The sequence below is a fragment of the Dipodomys merriami genome, unplaced genomic scaffold (assembly GCF_024711535.1).
Source record: "Dipodomys merriami isolate MVZ:Mamm:240054 unplaced genomic scaffold, mDipMer1.0.p SCAF_690, whole genome shotgun sequence".
Lineage (NCBI taxonomy): Eukaryota > Metazoa > Chordata > Mammalia > Rodentia > Heteromyidae > Dipodomys > Dipodomys merriami.
The window spans coordinates 446805-472265 of record NW_027206280.1 but is presented as its reverse complement, the minus strand read 5'-3'; the positions used below and the strand labels follow the sequence as shown (position 1 = coordinate 472265).

General features: G+C 47.8%; 1 protein-coding gene across 2 annotated transcripts in view; it reads right to left on the bottom strand.

Annotated features, from left to right (window-relative positions):
* LOC138816324 (ER degradation-enhancing alpha-mannosidase-like protein 1) overlaps positions 1-25244 on the bottom strand; it is a 30250-nt gene extending 5006 nt beyond the window's left edge. Inside the window, exons 1-12 of one of the 2 annotated variants that reach the window (XM_070006020.1) lie at positions 24652-25244; positions 17551-17623; positions 14285-14388; positions 11912-12083; positions 10357-10540; positions 7765-7939; positions 5888-6008; positions 5294-5464; positions 3305-3378; positions 1837-1933; positions 542-745; positions 215-347 (exon numbers count right to left, since the gene is read on the bottom strand). In XM_070006020.1, the coding sequence (XP_069862121.1) occupies positions 216-347; positions 542-745; positions 1837-1933; positions 3305-3378; positions 5294-5464; positions 5888-6008; positions 7765-7939; positions 10357-10540; positions 11912-12083; positions 14285-14388; positions 17551-17623; positions 24652-25172 (2028 nt within the window). In that variant the 5' untranslated portion in view covers positions 25173-25244 and the 3' untranslated portion in view covers position 215. The remainder of the gene's footprint in view (positions 1-214; positions 348-541; positions 746-1836; positions 1934-3304; positions 3379-5293; positions 5465-5887; positions 6009-7764; positions 7940-10356; positions 10541-11911; positions 12084-14284; positions 14389-17550; positions 17624-24651) is intronic. The other variant, XM_070006021.1, reaches the window with a different exon arrangement.
* Positions 25245-25461: the final 217 nt, after the last annotated feature.

Genomic DNA, 25461 nt, shown 5'->3' with positions numbered 1-25461 from the left:
CGGCCAAGGCACTGTGGGGCAAGACTGGAGAGCTCCACAACCCAGGGCCCACTTCCCAGCCAGCGCCACCTGTCCGGCCCGACCCAGCTGCCTGGGGAAATGAATTTCCTCATCTTCCCCGCTGCACGGCAGGCAGGATCAGGCAGGATCGTCCACGCATGCTGAAGCCCTACGTAAACTGAGAAGGGACGGCCGCTGCGCTCTGGGCTGTGACCTCATCTCCAGTCACGTGACTGTGCCTCCTGCTCCTCCAGCGGTGATTCTGCGGCCCTTCCGATCCACTCTCTGCTATACTCCACCTCTCCGGCCCTCAGGAAGGTGATCTGCCGGATTACATCATCGCAACCCTGGCAGCCAAGTGCCAGCAGCAGACCAGGAAGAGGAAGCAGAAAGGGCCAAGTGTTAACCTTGCTGGCTGGCTCCCTTGCTGGCTAGGTCCCAGGGCCTAGCCAGCGCTCCCCCTCCAAGACTCTGATGATGGCGCTGCTTCCTGGTCCCCATGAATACCAGTGCTAGAAAAAAACAGAAAACAACAACTCACATTGGAGCTGGAGTTGATGACTTTCACCTCGTGAGACTTCGGCCTGGGCACAGACTTTCCCTCATGGTCTTGCCCTCCGTCTTCAGAGAAGAACTCCTTCCAGGGCAGTTCCCGAAGGTGCTTGTCCACAGATATGATGTGGCCTTCCGTGGTAAACATGTATCTCGTCCCAGACTTGTGGACTGGATTCTCCTCATCAAACAGCTGGATGGAAGAAGGGGACAAGAAAAACAGAGATATAACTGGGGCCGGGGGATCGGCCCAGTGGCAGAACACTTGTCTAGCATGTGCTGGCCCACGGGTTGAATCCCCAGAATAGAGGTGGGGAGGGGGCGGAGGGAGGACTGTTGTTGACCACAGAATATCTGGAGCTAGCTCATAGAGAAGTGTCCCAAATGCCCAGATGGCAAAAGCAGGTGAAAGGTATGGATGAATAAATAACCCTGGCTCCTGACCCTTGGGTTGCAATACAGGATCATCTGTTTCTGTAAACTCCCAGGGCCGTATCTCCAACCCCTACACCTGACCCAGACCAGGAGATTTAGAAACCCAAGGACAGAAAAGTTACAAAAGCTCCCTGGAAGATTCCCAAACACCTTCCTAAAACCGGTCAGGTCACCTCACACACACTCATGTCCCAAACAGGAGGTGCTGGCCAGAGGATTTTGCCTATTACCATACTCCCCGGACATCCACCAACAGTTCTTGCAGGGGACTGCAGTGGCACACAGGCCTGGCTCTTAAGAGGGACGTGGCAGGCATGGAAGGAGGACAATGCACGCATCCTAGCCCCATCGGGGGAAGGCAGTGGGCAGAAGGCAAGTTCCTTCTGACAAATGCTGGATACAAGAATAAAGTAGCCTGACTATATCCACGGGAAACCGAAGAAGGCCTAAAACTACAGATCCTACAGAACAATACATGCTACACCTTTCTACTATACATTCTGTGAGTGTTTAATATGTCAGCCAGGCACAGTAAGAGACAAACAACAACTAAGCATAAAATAGGACAATCCTAGCCATACACTGCTCTGGAAGTTTGTGGGTTTTTTTAAACCTATGCCTGATTTCTAGACTCTTCCATTTTCAGACTGCAGTCACCCATGGGTCGGTCGTTCCCAGCACCTGAACAATTCGTAATCAGAAGTTCATTTGCTGTTTACTTGATAAACGACTCCACCAGGAGGCTCGAACTATAAAGATAATGTCAGCAATCACGTCCTTTTGTCCTGTCAGTGCTTTGTCAGCAGGGAATGTAAAACGTCCCAACAGTTCACTTTGCAGCACACGTACCAGATACAAGTATTTGCAGGTCTCACTGAGAAAGAAGCTCTCCATGCGGTCCTCTTTGGACTTGTCTATGACGTGATGCAGTGTGGCGTACCCGCATCTACGAAATAACAGCAGTGAGTCCTGCCCAGTCCTCTGGTCCATTAATGCCAGGAGCGCCAGGACTCTGGTAACGGAAGAACCGGCCACGTCTTCCAAAACCATGTCATAAATGAAGCATATGATATGGAAGGGCTATTCCTTTTCCAATCTGGATAGTTTACAAATTTATTTATTTATTTATTTTGTCAGTCATGAGGCTTGAACTCCAGGCCTGGACGCTGTTCCTCAGCTCTTCAGCTCAAGGTGAGCGCTCTACCACCTGAGCCACAGTGCCACTTCCACTTTTCTGGTGGTTCATTGGAGATAAGAGTCTCATAGACTTTCCTGCCCGGGCTGGCATTGAACTGTGATCCTGAGATCTCAGCCTCCTGAGTAGCTAGGATGACAGGTGTGAACCACCGGTGCCTGGCTAAATTTACTTTTAAAAGCGGTTTGGCTGTTTCCTCATGGAGTTAGTTTCAGGCTAGAGAGGGTAGGAGGGCAGTGAAGTGTATTTGCCATAAGCATGACATCACATCAAGGAAATGACTGGCAATAAATTTAGAAGGATTTAAAACTTTTAATTTCCATATCTGCAGAACTGACTTATTATCTGGGAATCATAAATTTTAGTATCTTCTAAGAAAAACATGAATTCCTGGAAGGTAAAAATCTCTAAAATGCAGGCCACAAAATTCACATATATAATATGTATGAATAGTACATATATGGATGTGTACACACAACATGCACATAAACATTTAAAAGACAGATATAGAGTTAAATGCTAACTATGGTTATATCTCTGTAGGTGAGAACCACAAGCATAAATTACATTTTCATGTTTTCTGTATTCCATAAATGTTTTAGTGTCCAATTTACATAACATGGGGAAATGAATTACTCAAAAAGAATATAGGCTGCTAAAACCTTACAGAAAAAAAAAAGTGGGGGAGGGGACAAAGAAAAAAACGTAATTCCCATTGTAAAGGACAGATTCTGCCATACCAAAAGATGAATGATTGTTACAGAAAATTAACATGACTGAAAATTAACTACACAACTTGTGGGAGAGAAGAGTTGGAAGGGAAAAAACTGGCAGAAAACAAGGGAAGAGATGACACTGATCATAAAGAAACACACTTATTACCTGACCTATGTAACTGTGACCCCTCTGTACTCCACCTTTACCATAAAAATAAATTTAAATACAAAAAAAAGAAAATTAACGTGAATAGTCTCTTCTACAAATTTCAAAGGCAAACTGGGATACACACACACACACACACACACACACACACACACACACACACACACACACGCACAACTTGAAATATGGCGCAAGTGGCTAGAAAAGCAAAAGGAAGGAAAGGAAACGCAGAAGACTGACTTGACTTTCGTGTATTTCTCCAGACTCTGAAGAATGTCCTTCCCGACGTGGAGGTAGAAGGGATTCTTGGTGGCCTGGAAAGAACAAGAGAGAGCGTGACCATCATCAGATACCACCGTGACTGCAGGGACTCCACAGGAGACAAGTCACCAGCCAAGGATGGGAGGAACAGGGCGGGCCTTACTTCATTGTGATGGGTCAAAGGTTAAAGGGCGATGGCGTTCTTTCTGTCACACAGGACCAAATGTATCTGTAACTGGTTTAAACTCAACTAGGGTGAGGAAATCTATTCCAGAGTAGAACAGCGCTCTGCTTTGGCTCTTCTGATGGCCACACCGTGTTACAAGTGAAATAATAATGCTCACCCCGACAGGACCACATCTGACATCAAATCCAATTTCTAGCTAGACATTTTCAGATTTGGGCACAAGGGTCTAAGACCTTGTCTCACGCCAACTGCCGCACTATGAAGAGAGGCACAAGGGAACAGGAGTGTGCTGGAAGACAGTTATTTAAAGGAAGCCTCCACATGTTCCTGTCTATTCGCCCCAGAAAAATCAGTCCACGGGGCGCATTCTCCTCTGTCGCAGGCTCTCAGATGCTCTGTTGGGGGTCATATTTAATTCACATCTATTGCTGACCTGCAGCAGCAAAAGCAAACAATCAGCCTAGGCATGACTTCAGAGGGAAAATCTGTAAAGCAAAAGACGGCTCTAGATCAGAAGAAAATAGCATGCATAAGAAGTTGCAAATAGGAAAGAGGTAAACGAAACACACACACACACACACACGCACGCACGCACGCACGCACGCACGCGCACGCGAGGATTAAGCTACAGAGAAGCCAGGTGGTAGCAGGCTAGCCATCCTGCACAGCTTCATGCCAGGCTGGGCTCAAAAGGGCGGAGAACAAGATCACCTTTCTTTTATGGAAGCCATGTAAAATCCACAAGGGCGTTGCTTTAGGCATAAGGACTATTAAAAGTTTCACAGGATGTTCCCCCCGCCCCCCTTTGTTTTTCATCTAGAAGCTAGTGGCAATGACTAAGTAGTTAAGCAAAATAGTTGAATAAAGTTACACCAGTATAGTAATCCTACTCCCAGACTTTGTAAGCATCAGGGTCTTGGGCTTGCTCACTGCAGATTCCTGGCAGGCCTACTGAACTGCACTGAAGGCTAGCTTCTTGGAAAACTAAGAGCTTTGCCTCAGTTTCTTGTGAATGGGAGAGGACCCCAGTGTGTATACATGAACAGCATGTACATCTTTATCTTCAGCTGTCGGAGAAAACATTTCACAGTTCAAGAACATTCCCTCTGGCAGTAAAGTAATTGCATAAAATATGAACACTATATATATTTTTTTAATATTAAACAAAAATAGGCATTCAGATGAATCCCAGATGCCTTCGACTACAAACAAGAAACAATATTTTTTTGTCTGAACAGCTATCATATAGATCAGGGTTCCATAACACATTGGTACGGAACTGCATCTCACAAAGGGCTCTTGGGTCAAAAAGATTTAGAACGCAATGAGAATGAAATCTTCCTAAGTATTTAAAATGTGGTGAATCTTAGAGTAGGACAGGATTCTTTGCAAAATGTGACATTGAAAACATTTGGCTTGCCAGGCACTGGTAGCTCACGCCTATAATCCTAGCTATTAAGGAGGCTGAGATCTGAGGAACATGGTTCAAAGCCAGCCTGGGCAGGAAAGTCTGTGAGACTCTTATCTCCAATTAGCCACAAAAAGCCAGAAGTGGAGCTGTGCTTTAAGTGATAAGAGCATTTTCCTTGAGCACAGGTCAGGGACAGCATGCAGACCCAGAGTTTGAGCCCCAGGACTGGCATAACAAAAAACCAAAAAAAATCGGCCACAGATGCTTTCTCTGTCCTGTGGAACCATGAATAAAACCACATCTGCAGATAGGAGGCCAGTCTCTCAGATCACCATGAGACAATATACTAATGTTTCCTGAATTCTAGTACCTGGTAGAGGAGATACGTGGATTCCACTAACTCCGGTCGCAGAGGGTAGAAGAGAACGTCGGGGGCCTGCAGCTGCCAGTTATACCGCTCAGGGAGGGCCCCGTACCGTTTCCATATGGCATAATAAAAGGCATGGAGGCAGATGGCATCTTCCACATCTCCTATCAGAACCTGAGGCAAGGACACAGGGCATCATGAGGCTTCGTGATTGGTTTCAGAGCAATGAGAAATCACACAATGATCTTGGGCCCGCCTCTCCTCTCATTCCCATCCAATCCACACACTAACCTACACATACAGCCAGAGACAAAACCAATCCCAAAGCTGACCACTCAGACACACAGATGTGTCCACCATGTCCACACTGCTGTAACCTGCACAGAAACAGTCCAACGACGCCTCAACGGACATGAATTATACAAATGCCTGACACAGCTCGTTCTCAGGCATGCTTTGGTACTTATTTAGTGGTGCCCTGTCCAATACTCTAAGGACTGACTTCATAAGCAGGCTGATCAGAAGCTAAAGAAAAAGGTGGGTGGGGTAAGGTGGGACATTCCTTTCCAGTGATAGCTTGGTCTGATTGCACGATACCTGCAGTCCAGGGAAGAAGGCCTGCAGGGAGTCAATCCAGGTGTTCATAAGCTGCCCGCTGAACATGTTCACGTTGACGTAGAGCGGGGGGTCTCCTTCTCCTTCGTTACAGGCTTCCCGTCTACAAGGGCAAGCAGCGTATGTGCAACCGGGACGGGGAGGCTCATGCCCCTCTAGCACTCACCGACACACTCATTTAAAAAGGAACAACTAACCAACTTCTTCCAACTGTGAAGACTGCCTCAAGACGCACAAAATAAGAATTCTGCACTCACTTCTTCTAACACAGTCAGATTTCATTGCATTTTTCAGAAAGCACTTGAACAATCAAGTGCAAGAAGACTGCAGTGGCCAGACATTGGAAGTTCACTGGAATCGCAGCTCCTCAGACGCCAATCCAGACAAAGAGGTCCATGGGATTCCAGCAAAATGCTGTGACGCCAGTAGGAGAGTGCACAAGAAAGCAAAGGAGTGCGAGTCCCTGAGTTCAAGACCCTCAACAAACAACAACAAAAAGAAAACCCTGGCATGTGATAGTTCATACAGAGTATGGGCCTACCTTGGATCTGACCTGAGTATGGAAAGCTAGTTCTTTCTACACTAACAAAGTCTGTTCCCTGGCCTGGAAGTCCACAGGGCTCACTACCCAAACTAGTTTGGATCTCTGAAAAACAAAATGATTCACCTCTGGCTGAACACTTACTCGCCTACGTTAAGTATAGCACTCACACAAGTGGCTCCCCATAATGACTACTGGAGAAATGGGTCCACAACGATCTTGTGAAGCAGGACACTCAGCAGCTGTTACGGCAACAACCATGAGCTACACGGACACCTGAGAAACACCTGAGGGAGGAGGCGTGGCTGTAGGGCAGAAGCCATGGTAGCTTCAAGTGGCTCTGGACGGCTCACGCATGCTCTCTCCGCTGATGTCTGAGAGGGGCCAACAATGTGTTTTAAACAAATTCAGAGGGGCACAAACAGAACCGTCCTCGTTTGCCAAATATAAACACCAATCCAAGAAGAAAACTAACTCAAAAATGGTCCTGTCACATACAACTCTACCTGCAGCTAAGTCTGTAGTTAAGAACAGGAGTGTTTTCTCCTCTCTGGTATCCAATCTCTAATATGGTTGGATTACCTCTACCTGCTGATAGGCACTATGACTGTATATCGTGACTTATCCAGTGACCAATAGTTTGGTGAAAGGTTGGCACAGCCTTCACAGACTAAGTCTACAAATTACCATTTTCTCTGCCCAGCTGCCATGGTTACCTCTCCACAGACAAACAAAGATACACACAGCCCCAGCCGCCACGGTGAGCCTGGAGGGGTCTGATGGTGTCTCAAGCCCTGACACGGCTACAGCCCTGGCCAATAGCTTGATGGCAGAGTCTGTGTAAGAGTCTGAACCAGCCGGGCACCAGTGGCTCACGCCTGTAATCCTAGCTACTCAGGAGGCTGACATCTGAGGATCATGGTCCAAAGCCAACCCGGGCAAGAAAGTCTGTGTGACTCTTATTGCCAATAAACTACCATAAAACTCAAGTGGTAGAGCTGAGGAGCTCAAGGACAGCGCCCAGGCTCAGAGTTCAAACCCCACGACCAACAATAACAACAACAACAAAAAAAGAGTCTGAACCAGAACGTCAGCTCAGTTGCTCTCAGATCCATGGCCCCCCAGAACCATATTGAGCAGTATTCTTGTTTCTATTATTATTTTTTAAAGCCATTGGCTTTGGTAGTTAAGGGCACCTAGTACAGGGTCTCAGGCTCAGATGACTGACAAATAGCTAACAGAGATAGGAAGGGGAAGGCAAAGACAGACCCCGACCACCCTGGGAGCATTTGGGAACACCCACTACTTGCAAACATACCCTCTTCTCAAGTAGTTCTGAATGCTCTGATATGCAGCATTAAACATTTCCAGGTCTTCTTTTTCTCCAAAGAGGATGTAAGATTTCAACAGGTATTCGTAGAAGGAGTCCAACCCAGCACCCAAGCCACTCTGCTTCCCAACCCAGTGGCCCGTCTGGATGTTCACAACGTTGCCTGTGGAGACAAAGGGTACACTTCAGATGCTGGGTATCATGAGGGGGAAAGGATCAGGCCCCCAGGTTCAACCCCACTGCTCCTCCATGCCTTTATTCTTGGTAGGTACCAGGCATGAATGCTCCGTCTTAAATTGTATTCAGTCCTATCAGTGACTCGGAATGCTTAGGGATCTTTTTATAATACATGGACATACATACATGAATATACACACACATGATAGGTAGGCAGCTAATGGGTACACAGATGAGAGAGAGAGGATAGATAGGGAGGGAGAGGGAGAGAGAGATGATAGGGACATGATAGAAAGATAGACAGATGATGGATAGGTAAGCATGGGACAATAATGCAAAAGAAAAATAAGTCTGTCATTTTTCTTCCCCAGTGTGACAACACATTTCAAAGCCTAGAAGAGTATCCATAGCCTTTCACCCAGTACACCCAATCCTGCGTGTTTGTCCTGGAAAAAAACAAAAACAACCTTTTCAAAAAGGTCAAGTGCGGCGGCACACCTGTACGCCAGCAAGTTCCAGGCCAGCCTGGCGACAGAGCAAGAACCGCTCACAAAACACCACAAAACGACTTGTGGTGTTTATCAGACCACAAAATAGAAAAGCAGGGGGAGGGAAAAGGAGGAGAGAAAAAATAATCTAAGCGTCCAACACCAGAAAAAGACAATTATGTAGCTCTCAGAAATGGGAACTATGACCAAGTTTCAGTCTGAAACAATGGCATGATTTGCCAAATGTAAGACACGATACCACTAACATACTATTGAAAATATACACAAGCTCCACACAGAAGGTTAAAAAAGGCCTTTGATAAGCTCGAATCTGACAGTCAATCACTGGCATTTTAAATGATACTATCTGTGAGTTTTGTTTGTTTGCTTTTGCTTATGTATCTAGGTTAGCCTTAAACACAATCCTCTTGCCGATGCCTCCAAAAATAAGATTATAGGTGTGTGTTTTTCTCTGTGTATGTGTGAATGTACTAGTACTGGGCCTTGAACTCAGTACTTCTTGCTCTCACTCAGCTCTTCCTGCTTACAGCTAGTATTCCACACCTCTCCACTGATAAGAGTCTCTAAGGTTTGTCTGCCCAGGCTGGCTCCAAACCTCACTTCTGAAATCTCAGCCTCTTGAGTAGCTAGGATTATAACAGACGTAAACCACTAGTATCTAACTAACTGTATAAAAGTCTTAAAACATTAAGAGAAAATAAAAATATACCATATTTCCCAATGCCAAAATGAGGTTTAATCCCAAATAAGACAGTTATATGAGGTGAAAAACCATTTTAAGCCAGGCACTATAGTGCATGCCTATAATCCCAGCACTCAAGTGGCTGAGGCGGGAAGAATCCAACTTCAGGGCAGTCTAGACTACATAGCAAGACACCATCTCAAATACACACACACACACACACACACAGCACAATTTAAACAATATTCTGAGTTAGCAAAACACAGACAACTACTAAACATGAAGGATGAACTCACGGGTTATTATTCATGATACTACTGACTATAATAATGATTGACAATCGCTATGATAATTTTTTTTGGTCATTCTTGGGACTTGCACTCTGGGCCTGGGTCACTGTTCCTCAGCTCTTCAGCTCAACGTTGGCGCTCTACCAATTGAGCCACAGTGACACTTCCAACTTTCTGGTGGTTAATTAAAGAGTCTCATGGACTTTCCTACCCGGGCTGACTTTGAACCACGATCCTCAGATTTCAGCCTCCTGAGTAGCTAGGATTACAGATGTGAGCCATCATGCCCAGCTCCATGATAATTTTTAATTATCTTTTTTTTTCTTTTTGTGCCAATACTGGAACTTGAACTCAGGACCTGGGCACTGTCCCTGAGCTTTTTCACGTAAAAACTAACGCTCTACCACTTGGGCAACACTTCCACTTCTGGCTTTTTTTTTGCTAGTTAATTGGTGGTAAGAATCTCAGACTTTCCTACCTGGGCTGGGTTTAGAACTGGGATCCTCAGATCTCAGCTTCATGATTAGCTGAAATTATACAACAGTTTGAAATATCTCGACTACACACCGTCACACCCACGATGGGTTTAGGCTAGGCTTTCCATCGGCTACCTCTCACCTAGATTTCTTTTTTTTTCTTTAAGGCAAAGGCAGCTCCACTGGGAAATAAGCTACGTTTAAAAGCTTAAACTGGAACAGTCACGTCTGCCCCGCCGGCACTTCCTTTAGCATTTCCATTAACAATCGTTTTCAGTATGCCAAGGGACCCAACTGCTAAGGGATCTCCACCAAACAACAAAGTATTTTGTTTCCACCAAACCCCACAGCTTCAGCCTAAGCGAAGGGTCACCCAAAGGTACGGGGTCTGGCTCTGAGAGCTGCCGGTGCCGGGGGACCCGAGGGCAGGAGGAGCCGCGCCGCACCTAGTAGTCCCGTATCATTGCTCCGGAGGTTCCAGAGGGCTTTCACCGCTCGTCTGGCAACCCACTCAAATGTGGAATCTCCTAGCAGCCGGCTCAGGATCCCAAACTCCACCAGGAGGGAGCCAGCTCCGGCCGTGCACGTCTCATTACGGCTGTCGGGAGGAACACCTGTCTTTAGATTCACCTGGGGACAGGAAGAGCCAAAGGTTATGTGGCAGCTGGGGGGAGATCGCCCGCACTGTGATCATCTAGCACTCAGGAAGCTGCAATGGCAGGATCAGAAGTTCAAGGCTAGCCTGGGCTCAGGTTGGGCTCTTAGAAGAGATCCTGACTCTAAAGAACAAAAAGCTATGATAGCAAAACTCAAGAACACACAGGGCCTGGAAGTCAATCACAGAGAGGGCGCTGAGCTAATGGATCAAGCTGACCCCTGCCATGCTGCACCCAAGAAGAACGCAAACAAGACAAAAGGAGCGCTGGAGCTGGGGCTGGAAGAGTGGTTCAAGAGGCAGAGCACCTCCCTGGCTAGTGCAAAGACCTGGGTTCAAACCCCCTGGTGTCCCAAAGAGCCAGTGTTGGGGGACAGATGAGATCACTCTTCCCTAAAGCTTCCCTTCCTGGCAGGTGTTCTCTGGAATTGCACAACCGTGTGAGCCAGGGAACACTAGAGCCACACAATCACAACTGAGCCTCAAGCCAGACACCAGGAACTCACTCCCGCTCAGCAAGTCTGACTGGGCCAGGAGGGAGCCGGCCTGAGCCAGGCAGCTTCACCACTGAGGCTCAGGGGGCCTCACACCCCTCACACCCCCTCACCCCCCACACCCCCACCCCTGATACCTAAAAGACTGACTCAACCCCCAGAGGCATTAAGGCTTGGCAAGTCAAACGCCATTGATACAGTCTTCTTCCAGACCTTGTAGTTTAATCAGCCTCTAACTTGCTGGTCTATGAGAGCTTTATCCCAAACATCCACGGGAAGCCTTCAAAGAAAGGCCAAGCTCCGGCAGTACACACGTGAAGGTCCTGGGGAAACTCGTCCATGTCAGAATGAAGAAAAACAACCACACTATTTGGTAGCAGGGGACAGAAACCTCAGTGTTAGAGGACTCAGGAATATTGAACCTGGGAGGGGAGGGAGGGGAGGGGACAGCCATAGTGCTCAGTAAACGTGGAATGAAGACTCCACATTATTCACATATATTTAGGACCGAATTCTCTCCAAGCAAACTGCTTTCCTCTTCTACCTCAGGCCATTCCTTTCTAGCACTCAAAGAACTTGAATTCAGATCTCCTGGCATAATTAATATACCCTTTCAAGAAAATGAATGGCAGACCGCTGTGGGGGATGGGAGGGGGAGGGGGAATGCGTGGAAGTGGGTGAAGTATGCAAAGTTTACAGCAAAGCCAGCTGAAGTCATTTCAAGACGGGGGGTGCGGTTTGATGGGGGTACATCATATGGAAAGATCACAATGAAGCCCCCCCCACACTTGTACAGTTAACATCACTGAAAGCAATCTATTGAAAGAGAGCAAGTTAACAGGAGAAACCTACCCGTGGGTAGGGGATGCCGGTCTTGGTGTTTTCAAAGGCCGGGAGGAGCCGCACCGCCAGGTCGTGGGCCAGATGCAACAACTCATTATCATAATCTTTAATGGTCATGTCACCAAAGGGCTGCTTGGAGTCAGTTATTATTCTGTGGGCTGAAAGGAGGCTTCCCAGAACCCTAGTGGCAGGAGGAACAGAAAGAGATCAAATTAAATCACGCTGCTTTTGAGCAGATACGATCCATCGAGAACAGGAAGAGCAGCCTGGAAGAGCAGCCTCTGGTTCTTCGGGGACCCCAGGCTGCAGGAAAATGGACTCCTGAAGTCATTTAGTCATTTCCTGCTCTAATAAGTGACTGCTGCTTAGTTCACCTCATTATTGAAATAACCACACATCTGCAGTCACCGAGAACAAAACACTCCTGGATTTCTCTGCCACCCGGCTCAGGGCAAGGGTGAAGAAGGCTGGGAAGTGAGCAGAAAATGGCCTAGTCAGAGAGAACAAACTCCCGGCATAGATCTACTCCTGCAGACACACGAGGGCCCATTACAATCATCTGAACTACAGTATTATTATCCTGTATTTTTCAAAACCAACCATTTCATAACTTTTTTTTTTTTTTTGGTCAGTCATGGGGCTTGAACTCTGGGCCTGGGCACTGCTGTCCCTGCGCTCTTCAGCTCAAGGTGAGCGCTCTACCGCTTGAGCCACAGCGCCACTTCCGGTTTTCTAGTGGTTTATTGGAGATGACAGTCTCACAGACTTTCCTGCCCAGACTGGCTTTGAACTTTGAAGTGCCACCGGCTCCTGGCACTTCCCCCCTCCCCCTCAGGTCCTAGGGCTTTAACTCAGGGAGTAGGTGCTGTCCCTGAGTTTTTATGCTCAAAGCTAGAGCTCTACCACTTACTTGAGCCACAGCTCTACTTCCAATTTGAATGTGTGTGTGTGGTTAACCAGTGATAGGAGTCTCCCGGACCTTCCTGCGGGGGCTAGCTTTGAACCATGATCCTCATATCTCTGCCTCCTGAGTGGCTAGGATTACAGAAGTGAGCTATTGACTTCAGGCCTTAACTTTTTAAAATAAATATCGCATCTAGAAACTGGAATGTCCTGCGGTAATGCAATTTTCCAAAAAAAAAATTAGGAAAACAGCCATAATATATCAAACTAAGGAAAGCAAGATACAAAAGGAGGTAGACAGCATGATTCTAAAACGTGTAACAAAAATAGAGAGAAAGATAGAAAAAGGAAATACAAGAAAATACCAAACTGGTTTTTCTGTGACTGGAGAAATCAGCAACCCTCCTGTTCTTCAGAAATATGTACACAGGAAAGAAAAGACCAGACATAAAAATCATGAATGGCTGGGATGGGGCTCAGTGGCAAAGCATTTGCCCAGCATGTACGATGTCCTGGCTTCGATCCCCAGTACCAAAACATAAGGAAGGAAGGGAGGGAGGGAGGGAAGGAGGGAGGGAGGGAGGCAGGCAGGCAGGCAGGCAGGCAGGCAAAAAATAAATAAAATAAAATAAGAAGAAGCAACAATGAAACTGTGAACTAGCTGGACACCAATCTTATACTTCCATTAAAACACGACAGCTCACGGCTACAATCCTAACAACTCAGGTAAATATTGAGAGGACTGTAGCTTCTGCCATGAAAAAAAAAATTACAAGGCTGAGCCCTGGTGGCTCACACCTGTAATCCTAAACTACTGAGGAAGCTGAAATCTGAGGATCAAAGTTCAAAGTCAGTGCCAGCAGGTAAGAGTGTGAAATTCTTAGCTCTAATTAACTACCTAAAGATGGGAAGTGTGTTTTTGGTTCAAAGTGGTAGAGCACTAGCCTCGAGAAAAATGCTCTAGGACAGCACCCAGGCCTTGAGTTCAAGCCCAAAGACGGACAAAAAACAAAAATATTTACAAGACCTCATCTTACACAATAAAAAGCTGAGTGTGGTAGTGCATACCTCCTGCTACTCAGGAAGTATAAATACAAGGATCATGGTCCATACAGACAGGGAAATAAACACATGACCCTATCTAAAAGAAAACCAACTGAGGCACAATGGGTTGGAGGTGTAGATCAAATGGTAGAGAGGTCCTGCACAGCAAGCAAAAGGACTTCGTTCAAACCTCAGGATCATTTAAAACAAACATACAAACAAAAACCAAACCCCAAAAGGTAAATGTATCTTTCTAAGCAGTTCAAAAGGTGATGACTTTAGAAGATCACTTAAAGGCTAGTTTTTATAAGTACTAAAATGGAGATGAAAACTGAAAACTACACCCTGCCCCCATCAGGTCAGTATGGACTCTCCACGGACTCGAGGCCTGGAAAAGCCACGCGGGCATGCGCCGCTCTCACGCCCAGGCTTTACCTTATCGTGGCCTCAAACACCTGGACAGTGGAATCTTTGTCAAACGAGACGGTGTTGATCACTAACTTGACTGCTCGCCGGAACTCTGATGCATTTCCCATTATCTTTAAGAAAGAGAGACACAAACAGTATTACAGCATAAAAAAAGAAACTGAGGCAGCAATCTGGCCACAGAATCTAACAGTGATGTTCTCACTGTGGGAGGAGAAGCACAAAATGTTACTTGTCACACAGCAGATTCCCAGACAGACAACAAAGCCCATTTCCTGCACCTCAGGAATCCCATCTCCAAATGACAACACTGTACACGTTTCCACAGAGACTCCTTCCTTCCCTCCCTCCCCCTCCAGCTTCATTATGAGCTTACTCCATGCACAAGGCTCCTACAGCAAGAAAAAAATGAACAGGAAAGCTAACGAAACAAAAATAGGACTTTCCCTCTGCTCCTCAAATAAATCTACAGCCTGGGTGCTTGGCTCTCAAGAGATGAACACATCTGGAAAATGACTAATTGCTGGCATTCAGATGTCTATAAACCTGTCTATAACACCTATACCTTTGGAACACAGTTTTAAAAAAAAATTAGTGGCACTTTAAAACAAACCAGCCAGGCCTCAGTGGCTCACATCCATAATCCTAGCTACTCAGTAGGCTGGGATCTGAGGATCGTGGTTGGAAGCAATCCAGGACAGAAAAAGCCAGTAAGACTCTTATCTTCCAGTTAAGCACCCAAAAAGCCAGACGTGGATCTGTGAGTGAAGTGGTAGAGCACTAGCCTGGAGCAAAACAGCTCAGGGACAGCACCCAGGCTTTGAGTTCAAGCCTCAAGACAGGCACAAAAAAAGAAATGAAACAATTACCTGTACATACAATGTAAAGAGCAGACCAGAATTATGATTCCTGTTTGAGGTGTATACAAATGATGTCTCTCCTAAAAGTAGCAACTGGGCATGAAATCTTTACTAGATAATGACTAATAATCTAAATGAAAATAAATTAATAATACTGCAAATTTTATTTCATCAGACACTACTAGCTCTTCCAAACACATCTTATTTTCTAACTGTACTGGTCTACTACATCTTTTCATTTCCTTATCTTTATTTGCTACAACATACAGAGCAAGTTCAGATGCTTCTCTCTGACTTTCAGTTCTTTCTTCTTCCTTTAAAGGATGACACAGTTACACTAACACTGCAAGCTGTATGCAGGAGTCAGGAGACTGTTTCCCTGTGGGGTCCCAGACCACATACGTTAATGCCTGTTTAATGCCAGCCAAAAAAAATGAGGTAGAAAAACCTCAACAGAAGAAACACTTGAAAAATAAGCCTGAGGTGCCAGCACATTGAAGGCCAGAGACTACAGTGAAAACCACAGAAAAGGGTCTGTTTCCTTCTAGATCTTCTCCAGAAAACAGTAGCTGCACAGCTGCAGAGCCCTCTACCACTCTTAATTATATCCTGTGCAATTTACCAGCAGTCAGAAAGCTGATGAACTCCAGCAAGTGTCTGCACAATGAGTCAGTGCTCGCGGTGGAGAAAACGCCACCCAACAATGACCTGGGAGAGAGCAAGGGAAGCAGTATCCTTGCCCAACAAGCAATGTACTCGTTACCTGACTTACATAACAGTAACCCCTCTGTACATTACCTTTCTAGTAACAATAAAAATGCATTGTTTAATGCCGGTGTGTAACCTGGCTCTTGAGCAGACACAAAATGTCTGCAGGTTTTAGGACACCGAACTCTTCATCCTGGCAACACCCCCCCCCTTGGAATTTGCCACGGAAAATGGTGGATTGGTAGAAACTGATGTGAACATCTACCTGCAGTCCTAGGATGCGCCCTGACCCAGGTGCGGGGAGAGTCTATCAGATGTCTCTTGGAGGCATAGTGGAGAATTGAAAATGAGCTCAGGGAGAAGTGAGCTTCCCTTATGCTCCACGTAAGTCTTAGGAAACCTCTCTGACAACAACACTTGTAAGGTGAGTCAGCTTCTGGTACCTTCCACAAGTCAAGTCTAATTAGGCTGCTTTACTTGTCCAGGCACAAGGTGTCAGTCAGGGAGGGGTGACCTGAGGGAGCAGCAATCACCCCTGAGGGAAATGCTGGGAAACCACCCTGTTTGCTACTGCAGCCTGGCAGAAGGTCCCAGCAGACCAGGGGCCTGGCCCTGTCTCTGCTACTCACGAAGATGCAGAGCGAGCTGTCTAGGTCTTTCTACGTTACGTTTACCACTCCAAAATACTACACGACCGTCATCAAACTTAGCTGGCATGGCCCAGTACTAACTCCTAATCCGTTCAAAAGCTTCTAAAGAAGAAACTAGGTAAGTTACCAAATACGGGATTTGAACTAGACATCAACGGGAATTTTCTACTGGTAAAGGCCCACTGCACAAGGAAGGAGAAAAGAGGGGTTGCAAAACTACACTCACCAAGGAGATGTGAAACCAGTGTAAACTGGATGGTCCCTGGGAAGCTGCAGTCTGGTACAGAAGCATGCGAGCACAATCTGATAATGCGCCCACACGGCCAAACTGCCTGCACTGTGCTTCTGCCTTTCTGCTCAAGGAGCTCCAGCTTTGGAGTCACAGAGGGTCACCCAGGTTGGCAGCTCACGTCGGCACTGGGCAGTGTTTACAGAGAGGGCTCTACATCTAGGCTCCTGGGGAACCAACAGCTGGATGGTAAATCAGGTACTCACTGACCATAAGGTTTTCTTTTTCTCCTGCAATACCAACCAGACCACATGTAAATACTAACGGAACTCTGCCCTTCTTTCAGGCATAATACCACAGAAGACTGAGAGGAAAACAGGTGTCCCAAAACCAATCGTAATTTTTATCCTTTTCTTTAAATTTAATTAACTAGTTTTAAATTAAATTATTTTGAGCTTGAACTCAGGCCTGGGTGCTGTCCCTTACTTAGCTCAAGGCTGGTGCTCTACCACTCAAGCTTTTTGCTGATTTCAACAGACAATCCTCAGATCTCAACCTCCTGAGCAGTATCTAGGATTACAGGCACGAGCTACCAGTGCTTGGCTATTTTTCCATTTTAAAAGAGAATAATATTTCCCCTCATTTAACTACCAATGCTTATCTTACTGTTCTGATAAAAGTTACAAAATACGGTAAGGTAAGTCATAAAAGCTTTTTAAACACCAGGTTTCCTGGAATTTGCATTCCTGGGGGGAAATGAAGTAATCAAATCCAAAACACTAATGTTAATAACCATCCTCACTTAAAAGGAAAAAGCAGGACACTTACTGCGAGAGTATCCAAAGCGTCCACAAGGGTCAAAGAGTAGTTCCCTAGCACGTCATTGATGTTCAGATTCGAGCTGAAAAAGAAGCACAATTACAATTCAACAAAGGACTTTATTTTGAAAGAGAAATAAAGATTACAACACTGCCTGGGCCCTGTGGTCCTGTCTCCAGTCCCAGCACTCTCAAAGGCTGGGGCCTTCTGGAGTTCAAAGCCAGCCTTGCCCATGATGCACGTTTGAGACCAGCCCAGTACAATAACCCCCCCAAAAAAAAATAAACCTAAACACTCATCAAAAACGAAAATTGTATGCCAGGCGCTGGTGGCTCACACCTGTAATCCTAGCTACTCAGGAGGCTGAGATCTGAGGCTCACAGTTCAAAGCCAGCTCCAGGCAGAAAAGTCTGTGAGATTCTTATCTCCAATGAACCACCCTGTGGCTCAAAGTTGTAGAGAGCTCTAGTAACTCTTATTGACTCAGAAACTGGCTGTGACTTTTATCCATATGGTGAAGATCTGCCTCAGGAGCCACAAGTCACAAAGACATTTGCAGAATACCAGCGTGCAAAGACTAGACAACAATCCCCCGCCCTTTCTCTGCGTTAGTTTATTGCCATAAGTGCTCTCTTGCACCCTGTCTAGCCTCACAAGTCTCTTAATATCACAGTCGCTAACAACTGAAGGACAAAATCACCCCCTCCAGACCCTGACACACAGGAAGAAGTAAACACCTCCAGTCTGCCACCAGTGCCTCATCCGTCCTTCAGTGGAAGGGGTCAATGGACTTCTCAACACCTTTTTTTTTTTTTTTCTTTTTTAACCAACAGCTCATCTTCATTATCCCCAGTAATTCTGCATGGAGATGTTATAACCTGAACCAGCGCAGGAGCGAGGCCTTGGCCCCTCCTTAACGCGCACGCACACGCACACGCTTGCTACTCTATCCCAACACACACACACACACACACACACGCTTGCTACTCTCTCCCAACACACACACACACACACACACGCTTGCTACTCTCTCCCAACACACACACACACACACACACACACACACACACTTGCTATTCTCTCCCAACACACACACACACTTGCTACTCTCTCCCAAAACACACACACACACACACACACACACACACACACACACACACACACACACACACACACACACACACACACACACACACTTGCTACTCTCTCCCAACATCGACTGTCCATTCTGAAGCACTCTCCAGACAACAACTCCAGGGCTAAAGCATAACTCCGAGACAGAGTATTTATTTCGCATAGGCCAGCCGAAGCATTAGTAGAAACAAAACATGGGGCTGGGAAAGTGGCTCAGTGGTAGAGTGCCTCTCATGCACGAGGTCCTGGGTTCGATTCCTCAGCACCACATAAGCAGAAAAAGCCAGAAGTGGCGCTGTGGCTCCAGTGGTATAGCGCTAGCCTTGAGCTGAAGAGCTGAGGGACAGCGCCCAGGCCCAGAGTTCAGGCCCCATGACTGGCAAAAAAAAAAAAAAAAAAAGAAAGAAAGAAAAGAAACAAAACAGCCAGCACTGGTAGCTCACACCTATAATCCTACCTACCAAGCAGGCTCCAATCTGAGAATCTCAGTTGAAAGCCAGCTGGGGTAAGAAAGACCATGAGATTCTTATTTCCAATAAAGCTGGGCACTGGCGGCTTCCCTCTATAATCCTAACTACTCAGGAGGCTGAGATCTGAGGCTCATGGTTCAATGCCCAGGCAGGAAAGTCCGTGAGTAAAAATCTCCATTTCCAATAATTTACTCAGAAAAGGCTGGAAGTAGTGCTGTAGCTCCGATGGTAGAGCACTAGCCTTGAGCAGAAGCTCAGGGATAGCACCCAACCCTGAGTTCAAGCCCTAAGACCAGCAAACAAACAAAAAAACAATATAACAGCTCTTCAGTTACTAGTTATTCTCTACTTCTAGCTTTGTGGTGGTTAATAGGAGATAAGAATCTCACCAACTTTCCTATCCAGACTGGCTTCAGACCATGATCCTCAGATCTCAGGCTCCAAAGTAACTAGCATTACAGGTGTGAGCTACGAGCATGGGCCCTCTCTTTTTTTACACTACAAACTCCAGCCATGTCAAGGAACAATACTCCACCTGGAAGACAGGGTGTGAGAAACAGTGATACAGACAGCTAGAGAATTCACGGCCAAAAACTTAATTTATTCCTTTGTCCCAGTCTCACAAATCCAAAAGAGAATGGCAGAAGCTTGTGGGGGGTGGGGAGGGGGGCGCGGCGGGGAGTGACAGTTAAAGAAGAAAACCAGACAACTGGTTTCCCACAAAGAGGGAAAGCCTCCGTTGAATTTCCAGCAAGAGATTCACTCCTACCTATCTTCCATCTCCCCTTCGCTTTATCTGCCCTGTAGCAAGCATCCTGATCCATTTTTGCCCTACTCCCCTGTGAGAAAAGCCTGGGGCGCGGCTGGGCCTGCCATCTAACGCCCCCTGCAGCCCTCAGCTGGAGTGAAACGGACCCTAGGTGAAGAAGCAGGCATAAATCACTTCAGTCAGTAGATCTTCCAAGAGCCTTCCAGACAACCTGTTTCATGCTATATTAGGCCACTTCATCTAAGATGGACAATTTACAGCACAACTGTTTCAAAACAAGCTACGTGGAGGGAACTATCCAGGAAGCGGCGCTGTCTTGTGTAGCACAAGCCGCAAATTCAGCCCACACATGGCTGGGAAACCGCCTGCTTCTCCTATGTGTTGATTCTTTATAAATAAAGGTATGCAATGGCAAAAGGTTCCCTTAAGGTGGGAATTACAGATTCGAATACACATATGAAAGAAAGAACAGAACAGAAATGACAAGGGCCCCGTGCCCAATTCTACCAACTCAAGCACATTCTGGGTGCTAATGGCTCACAACTTTAATCCTAGCTACTCGGGAGGATGAGATCTGAGGATCGTGGCTCAAAGCCAGCTCTGGCAGAAAAGTCTGTGAGACTCTTCTCTCCAACTAACAACCAAAGTGCCAGCCTTGAGTGAAGGTGAGAAGCCCTGAGTTCAAGCCCCAACACCAGCACACAAGAAAAGAAGGCAGCAAAGGAGGAAGAGGAACAAAAAAGAAGAGGAAGAACAGGAGGAAGAAGGGAAGGAAAAGGAGGAGGAAGAAACTATTCTTCCAGCTTTAATATTTAATTACATTTCTCTGCTGATCACAAAGGAGTGAGTTTCAACAGCTTATCACTTAACATCTGAAGTAGATGGACAGCCAGTGACCCCCCCCCCAGGTCACACCCTCCTCTGAACTACACCCCAATCTGTGGCCTGTACCACCCTTCCCACCTGCCCAAGCACATAAAAAGGATTACTAATTTTGAACTCCACATACTTCTCTATGTATCATGCTACTAAAATGGACCCGGTTTTAAAATACTTCTCAAGGGCCGGGCATGCAGCTCAAAGGGAGCAGAGCACTTGCTTTAAACATAAATATAAGGCCCTGGATTCAAAGGTCACAAACAATTTTTCATGATAATTCCTTATTCACTAATAACTGATCATTCTCCCACCTAAATTCCCCAAGTTTAAATGTTTATGATATGGAGACTGTTTGAAATTCTTATTACTTCCTCAAAAGATTAAAAAAAAACCAACTATGGCCTCTGACAATATTTGATCATATAACAAAAATCAAACAGACATGTGCAAAAATGAAAATTCCCACAGACCTAACCTGTAACAGCTGACCAGAAACCTACCTGCTTCTACAGGGACACAAGAGATAAAGAGTCACGTGTTAAGCCTGGGAGAGATAAGCAAGAAAGACCCAGAAGGTAAAATGCACAGTAACTGCTCAAGTCTCAGGCGATGTGAAAATGCAAGCTAGCAGCTCAAAGAAAAGAACCCAAAAAAGGAGAACCGAGAAAATCAAGGCAGCCAATGAACCTCAGTGAGTGACGACACAGAAAAGGATCCGAGCCTGACTCTGAAAGACAGGGGAATTCATGGAGACAGCCCTCCTTCTTAGTCTAGGAGGGCCCAGAAATGGGCTAGTGTTTGGTCAGTTCCTTTGAGATTTGCTTTCTGTATTTCACTAGCAGTCCAATAGCCACAATCAAGAATGGTCACATGTCTGAGGCCTAGAGGTATATAGTCACCAGTCACAGAAACACTTAAAATACACTCAAAGGCACTTGAATCTGGATTCCGCCATTCAAACTGGGCCGTGTGAGAAGCAGAGGAGAGCGCAGCGGTCCGTCCGTCCGTCTGCAGCTGCGCAGGTAGATGGCAGCAGGTGCTGCCTACAGGATTGATTTGTGTCACATGAGCTCAGCACACCAGTCCAGGTCAAAGAAGGGCAACAAGATAAACCTCAAGGAAATGTGGCCAAAAACAGAGTCACACGTGCGAGGCACCCACACGTTTGTTTCTGGGCTTTTACATGCAGTATTTGAACAGTGAGTTCCCTCCTTCTGAAAATAATTAATACAAGACACGTGACCACAATCATGAATATGGCTGATTTTAAAATTCTGAAAGTTTAATCACACACACTCACACACACACATAGATATTATTTATCTGCAGGATACAAATGTGCCCTCCTGGTTCAGAATACAAAGCTGAGGTTGAAAACTTCCTTGGAAAAGTCTCAAAGCATGAGAGGAGGACAGTTAAAGTTGACAGGAGATGAAACATGGACATTTCCAGTCTTTGGAAAAGGACCCACATGAGATCTACTGCCAGCCTTCAACCCCACAGCTCTTACCTCCTCAAAGACACAGGGCTACTTTGCCCATTACTAATAATCTCATCTTTCCCAACTTTCCTACAATAGTGTAGCTGTCTAAAGAGACCTGATTTCAATGTACAGATTGCCCCAAATCCATAACACACACACACACACACACACACACCACACACACACACACAGCAACCTGTGACACACAAGAAACCACCAAGATCAACAAGTTCAGTCAACCACCACCTCACCTTGCTAAAGAGGGGGCTCCCAAAGCTCTCAAAGGCTCTCAAGATTCATTAAGGAAAAGATTAGGACCAGCGATGGTGGCACATGCCTGTAATCTCAGCTATGAGTGAGGCATAGTAGATAGATCACAGTCCAAGGCCAGCTCCAAGCAAAAATCACGCTCTATCTGAAAAAATAAAGTTAAAAAAAGGGCTCAGGGTGGCTCAAGTGGTTAAGTGCTTCACACAAGGCCCTGAGTTCAACCCCAATACCATCATAAAGGAAAAAGAAAAAGAACAGCAACTTGCTCCAGACCATCATATTCCCAAGCAAGCATGCTACCACAACTCCCCATCAATTTTTTTAGTTTTCTTAGTCCTAGCAAAGGGCAGTCACTCAGTGCCAGGATTCTCCCCTTCCTATGAATGTCAGAAGCATGGGTGGGAAAACACCACGAAGATCTAAGGTATGTACCCACTCTGATTGTAACTGTATTAAAATGTGTAAATATATGCACACAAGCAAAGATAACTTCAAAATAGCCAGTGGCTCGGGACTCATGTCTGTAATCCCAGCTACTCAGGAGCTGAAATCTGAGGATCATGGATCAAAGCCAGCCCAGGCAGGAAAAGTCCATGAGACTCTTATCTCAAAAGTATTTAAGATACACTCGCTTGCTCGGCCAGCACACTTCCACTGATTTAAAACCCCAACCCCCTCCAAAACCAGAGTTGAGATCAGAAGAAAACACACATATAGGTATAAACCTATTTAAATGAGCAAGACAACTCATTCATTTCCACAACTCAAGAAAGACCGATCCAATTTTTATGGGTTTTTTTAAATATAAATCCTCCTCAAAGAAATTAAGATTGAAAACATTTTTGCATGAACTTTTTTGGAGGAAGGAGAAAAAAAGAGTCAAAGGAGGAAGAACTCAGTTATGACAGGTGCATGGAGACCTGGGCTCAATCCCCAGCACCGCATAAAAGGAAAAAAGAAAAGGGAAGAAGGGAGGGAGGGAAGGGTTGGGAAGAGGAAGGAACACATTTCTTTGGACTAAGACTAATCTGGTGACATGAACAATAACTCAACCAGTTTGCTGGTAGAACAATTTGCAAAGGCCCAGTCCCTTCTAAAGTAAACTTAAGATCTCACCTCCCTAACATACTACAAATTAAGGCACAAATCTACACATGACCAAAGCTTTATTTTTCTTCTTCTTGCTTTTGTCGATGGTGGGGCTTGAACTCTGGGCCTGGGCGCTGTCCCTCAGCTCTTCAGCTCCAGGCCAGAGCTCTGCCACTTGAGCCACAGCACCACTTCCGGTTTCCTGGTGGTTCATCGGAGATCAGAGTCTCACGGACCTGTCTGCCCAGGATGGCTTCGAACCCCCGATCCTCAGACCTCAGCCTCCAGACTGGCCAGGATGACAGTTTTGAAAAGTCCCCAAGCCCTGCCCCCCCCCAACTTCCCGGTGGCGAAGCAAACGTGGTGTCTCAATGATCCAGAGCCGGCCGTGCGCGCGCCCGGGATGGGGGGGGGGGGTACGGATCCGCGGCCGCCTCCCGGGGACCCCGGGCCTCGGCCCCCTCCCCACCCCGCGCGCCCCTCTCCCGGGCGCTCCACGTCCGCCGCGGTGACCCCCGCCCCGGGAACTCCGCCCGGCCGCGCGGGGCCGACGCCCTCCGGACGCCCTGCGGCTGGGCTGGGACCGTCCGAACCCCAAACCCGAGTCCCCACCCCCCTCACACACACACCCGCGGCGGGGCCGTCGATCCCTTTCCTGCCCAGGAATCAAGCCTTGCTGGCGGTATGTCTCGTTCACAGCCACCAAGGGCTGGGCGTGGCAACCCGATTACCGGTGGGAGAGCCTCCCGAGCCCGGCCTCCCGAGCCCGGCCTCCCGAGGCCACCGCACAACACGTCCGTCCGTCGAAGACGGGCCTGGACGGCTGCCCTCGAGTTTGCGCACTTCCAGACCCAAGTCCGGTCCCCGGCCCATCCGCGCACCCCCAGCCCGGACGGACCCCGCCGAAAGGGGGGGATAATGCGAGCTACACCGGGAGGCCGGCCACGGAGGGGGCAGGACGCGCCCCCGCCCCGGCCGACGGCGCCCGCCCCGCCGCCCCGACCCCGCGCACTCACGGGTCCCCGCGGTCGGGCCCCCGGCCGCGGCAGTGGATGGGATTGAGCTCGTCCTGGGGGAAGGCGTGCGCCATGTAGTTGTCGTAGCCGAAGACGAACATGCCCCGCGCCAGGTCCCGCATCTGGGCCCGCAGCTGCGGCGGGAAGGCGCCGCTGTAGCGCCGCTCGTACTCGTCCGGGCCGCAGCCGCCCAGCGCGTAGCCACCCCAGGGCGCCGGGCCGCACACGCCGCCGGGTCCCGGCCGCCGCGGAGCCTCGGGCCGGCCGCCCGCCGCCGCCGCCGCCGCCCCGACCCCGGGCCGCGAGAGCCACGGCGGCCCCGACGGCGCCCCCGGCCGGCCCGCGGGCCCCGGCGCGGAGGGCGCGGAGCCGTCGGGGCCCCTCAAGCGCTGGAAGCCGAAGCTGAGCGGGAAGCGCTGGTAGAAGCCCATGCTGGGGCCCAGCCCGAAGACCAGCCACAGGACGCCGTGCAGGCCGAGCCGGAGGAGCAGCAGCCCCAGGACGAGCGCTCGCCATTGCATGGTCGCGCGGCCGCCGCGGGCATTCTTTTACAGCGCGGGACCAGGCCCGCCGACCGCCGCACCCGCGTCCGCCCCGGAGCTCCGCGCGCGGCCCCTTTAAGGAACTCCCCGCCCGTGACGCACCAGGAACTGGCCCATTGTCACCCCCCCACCCAGTCCCGGCGTCTCGGCCCCACCAGCCCGGCCCCGAGTTCGCCCTCCCGGTCGCCCCGGATTGGCCCGGCCCGAGCCCTGGCCTCGCGGGGCGCGGCCCCGGACTCCCTCCGGGCGCCATAGGCTGCCAGGACCA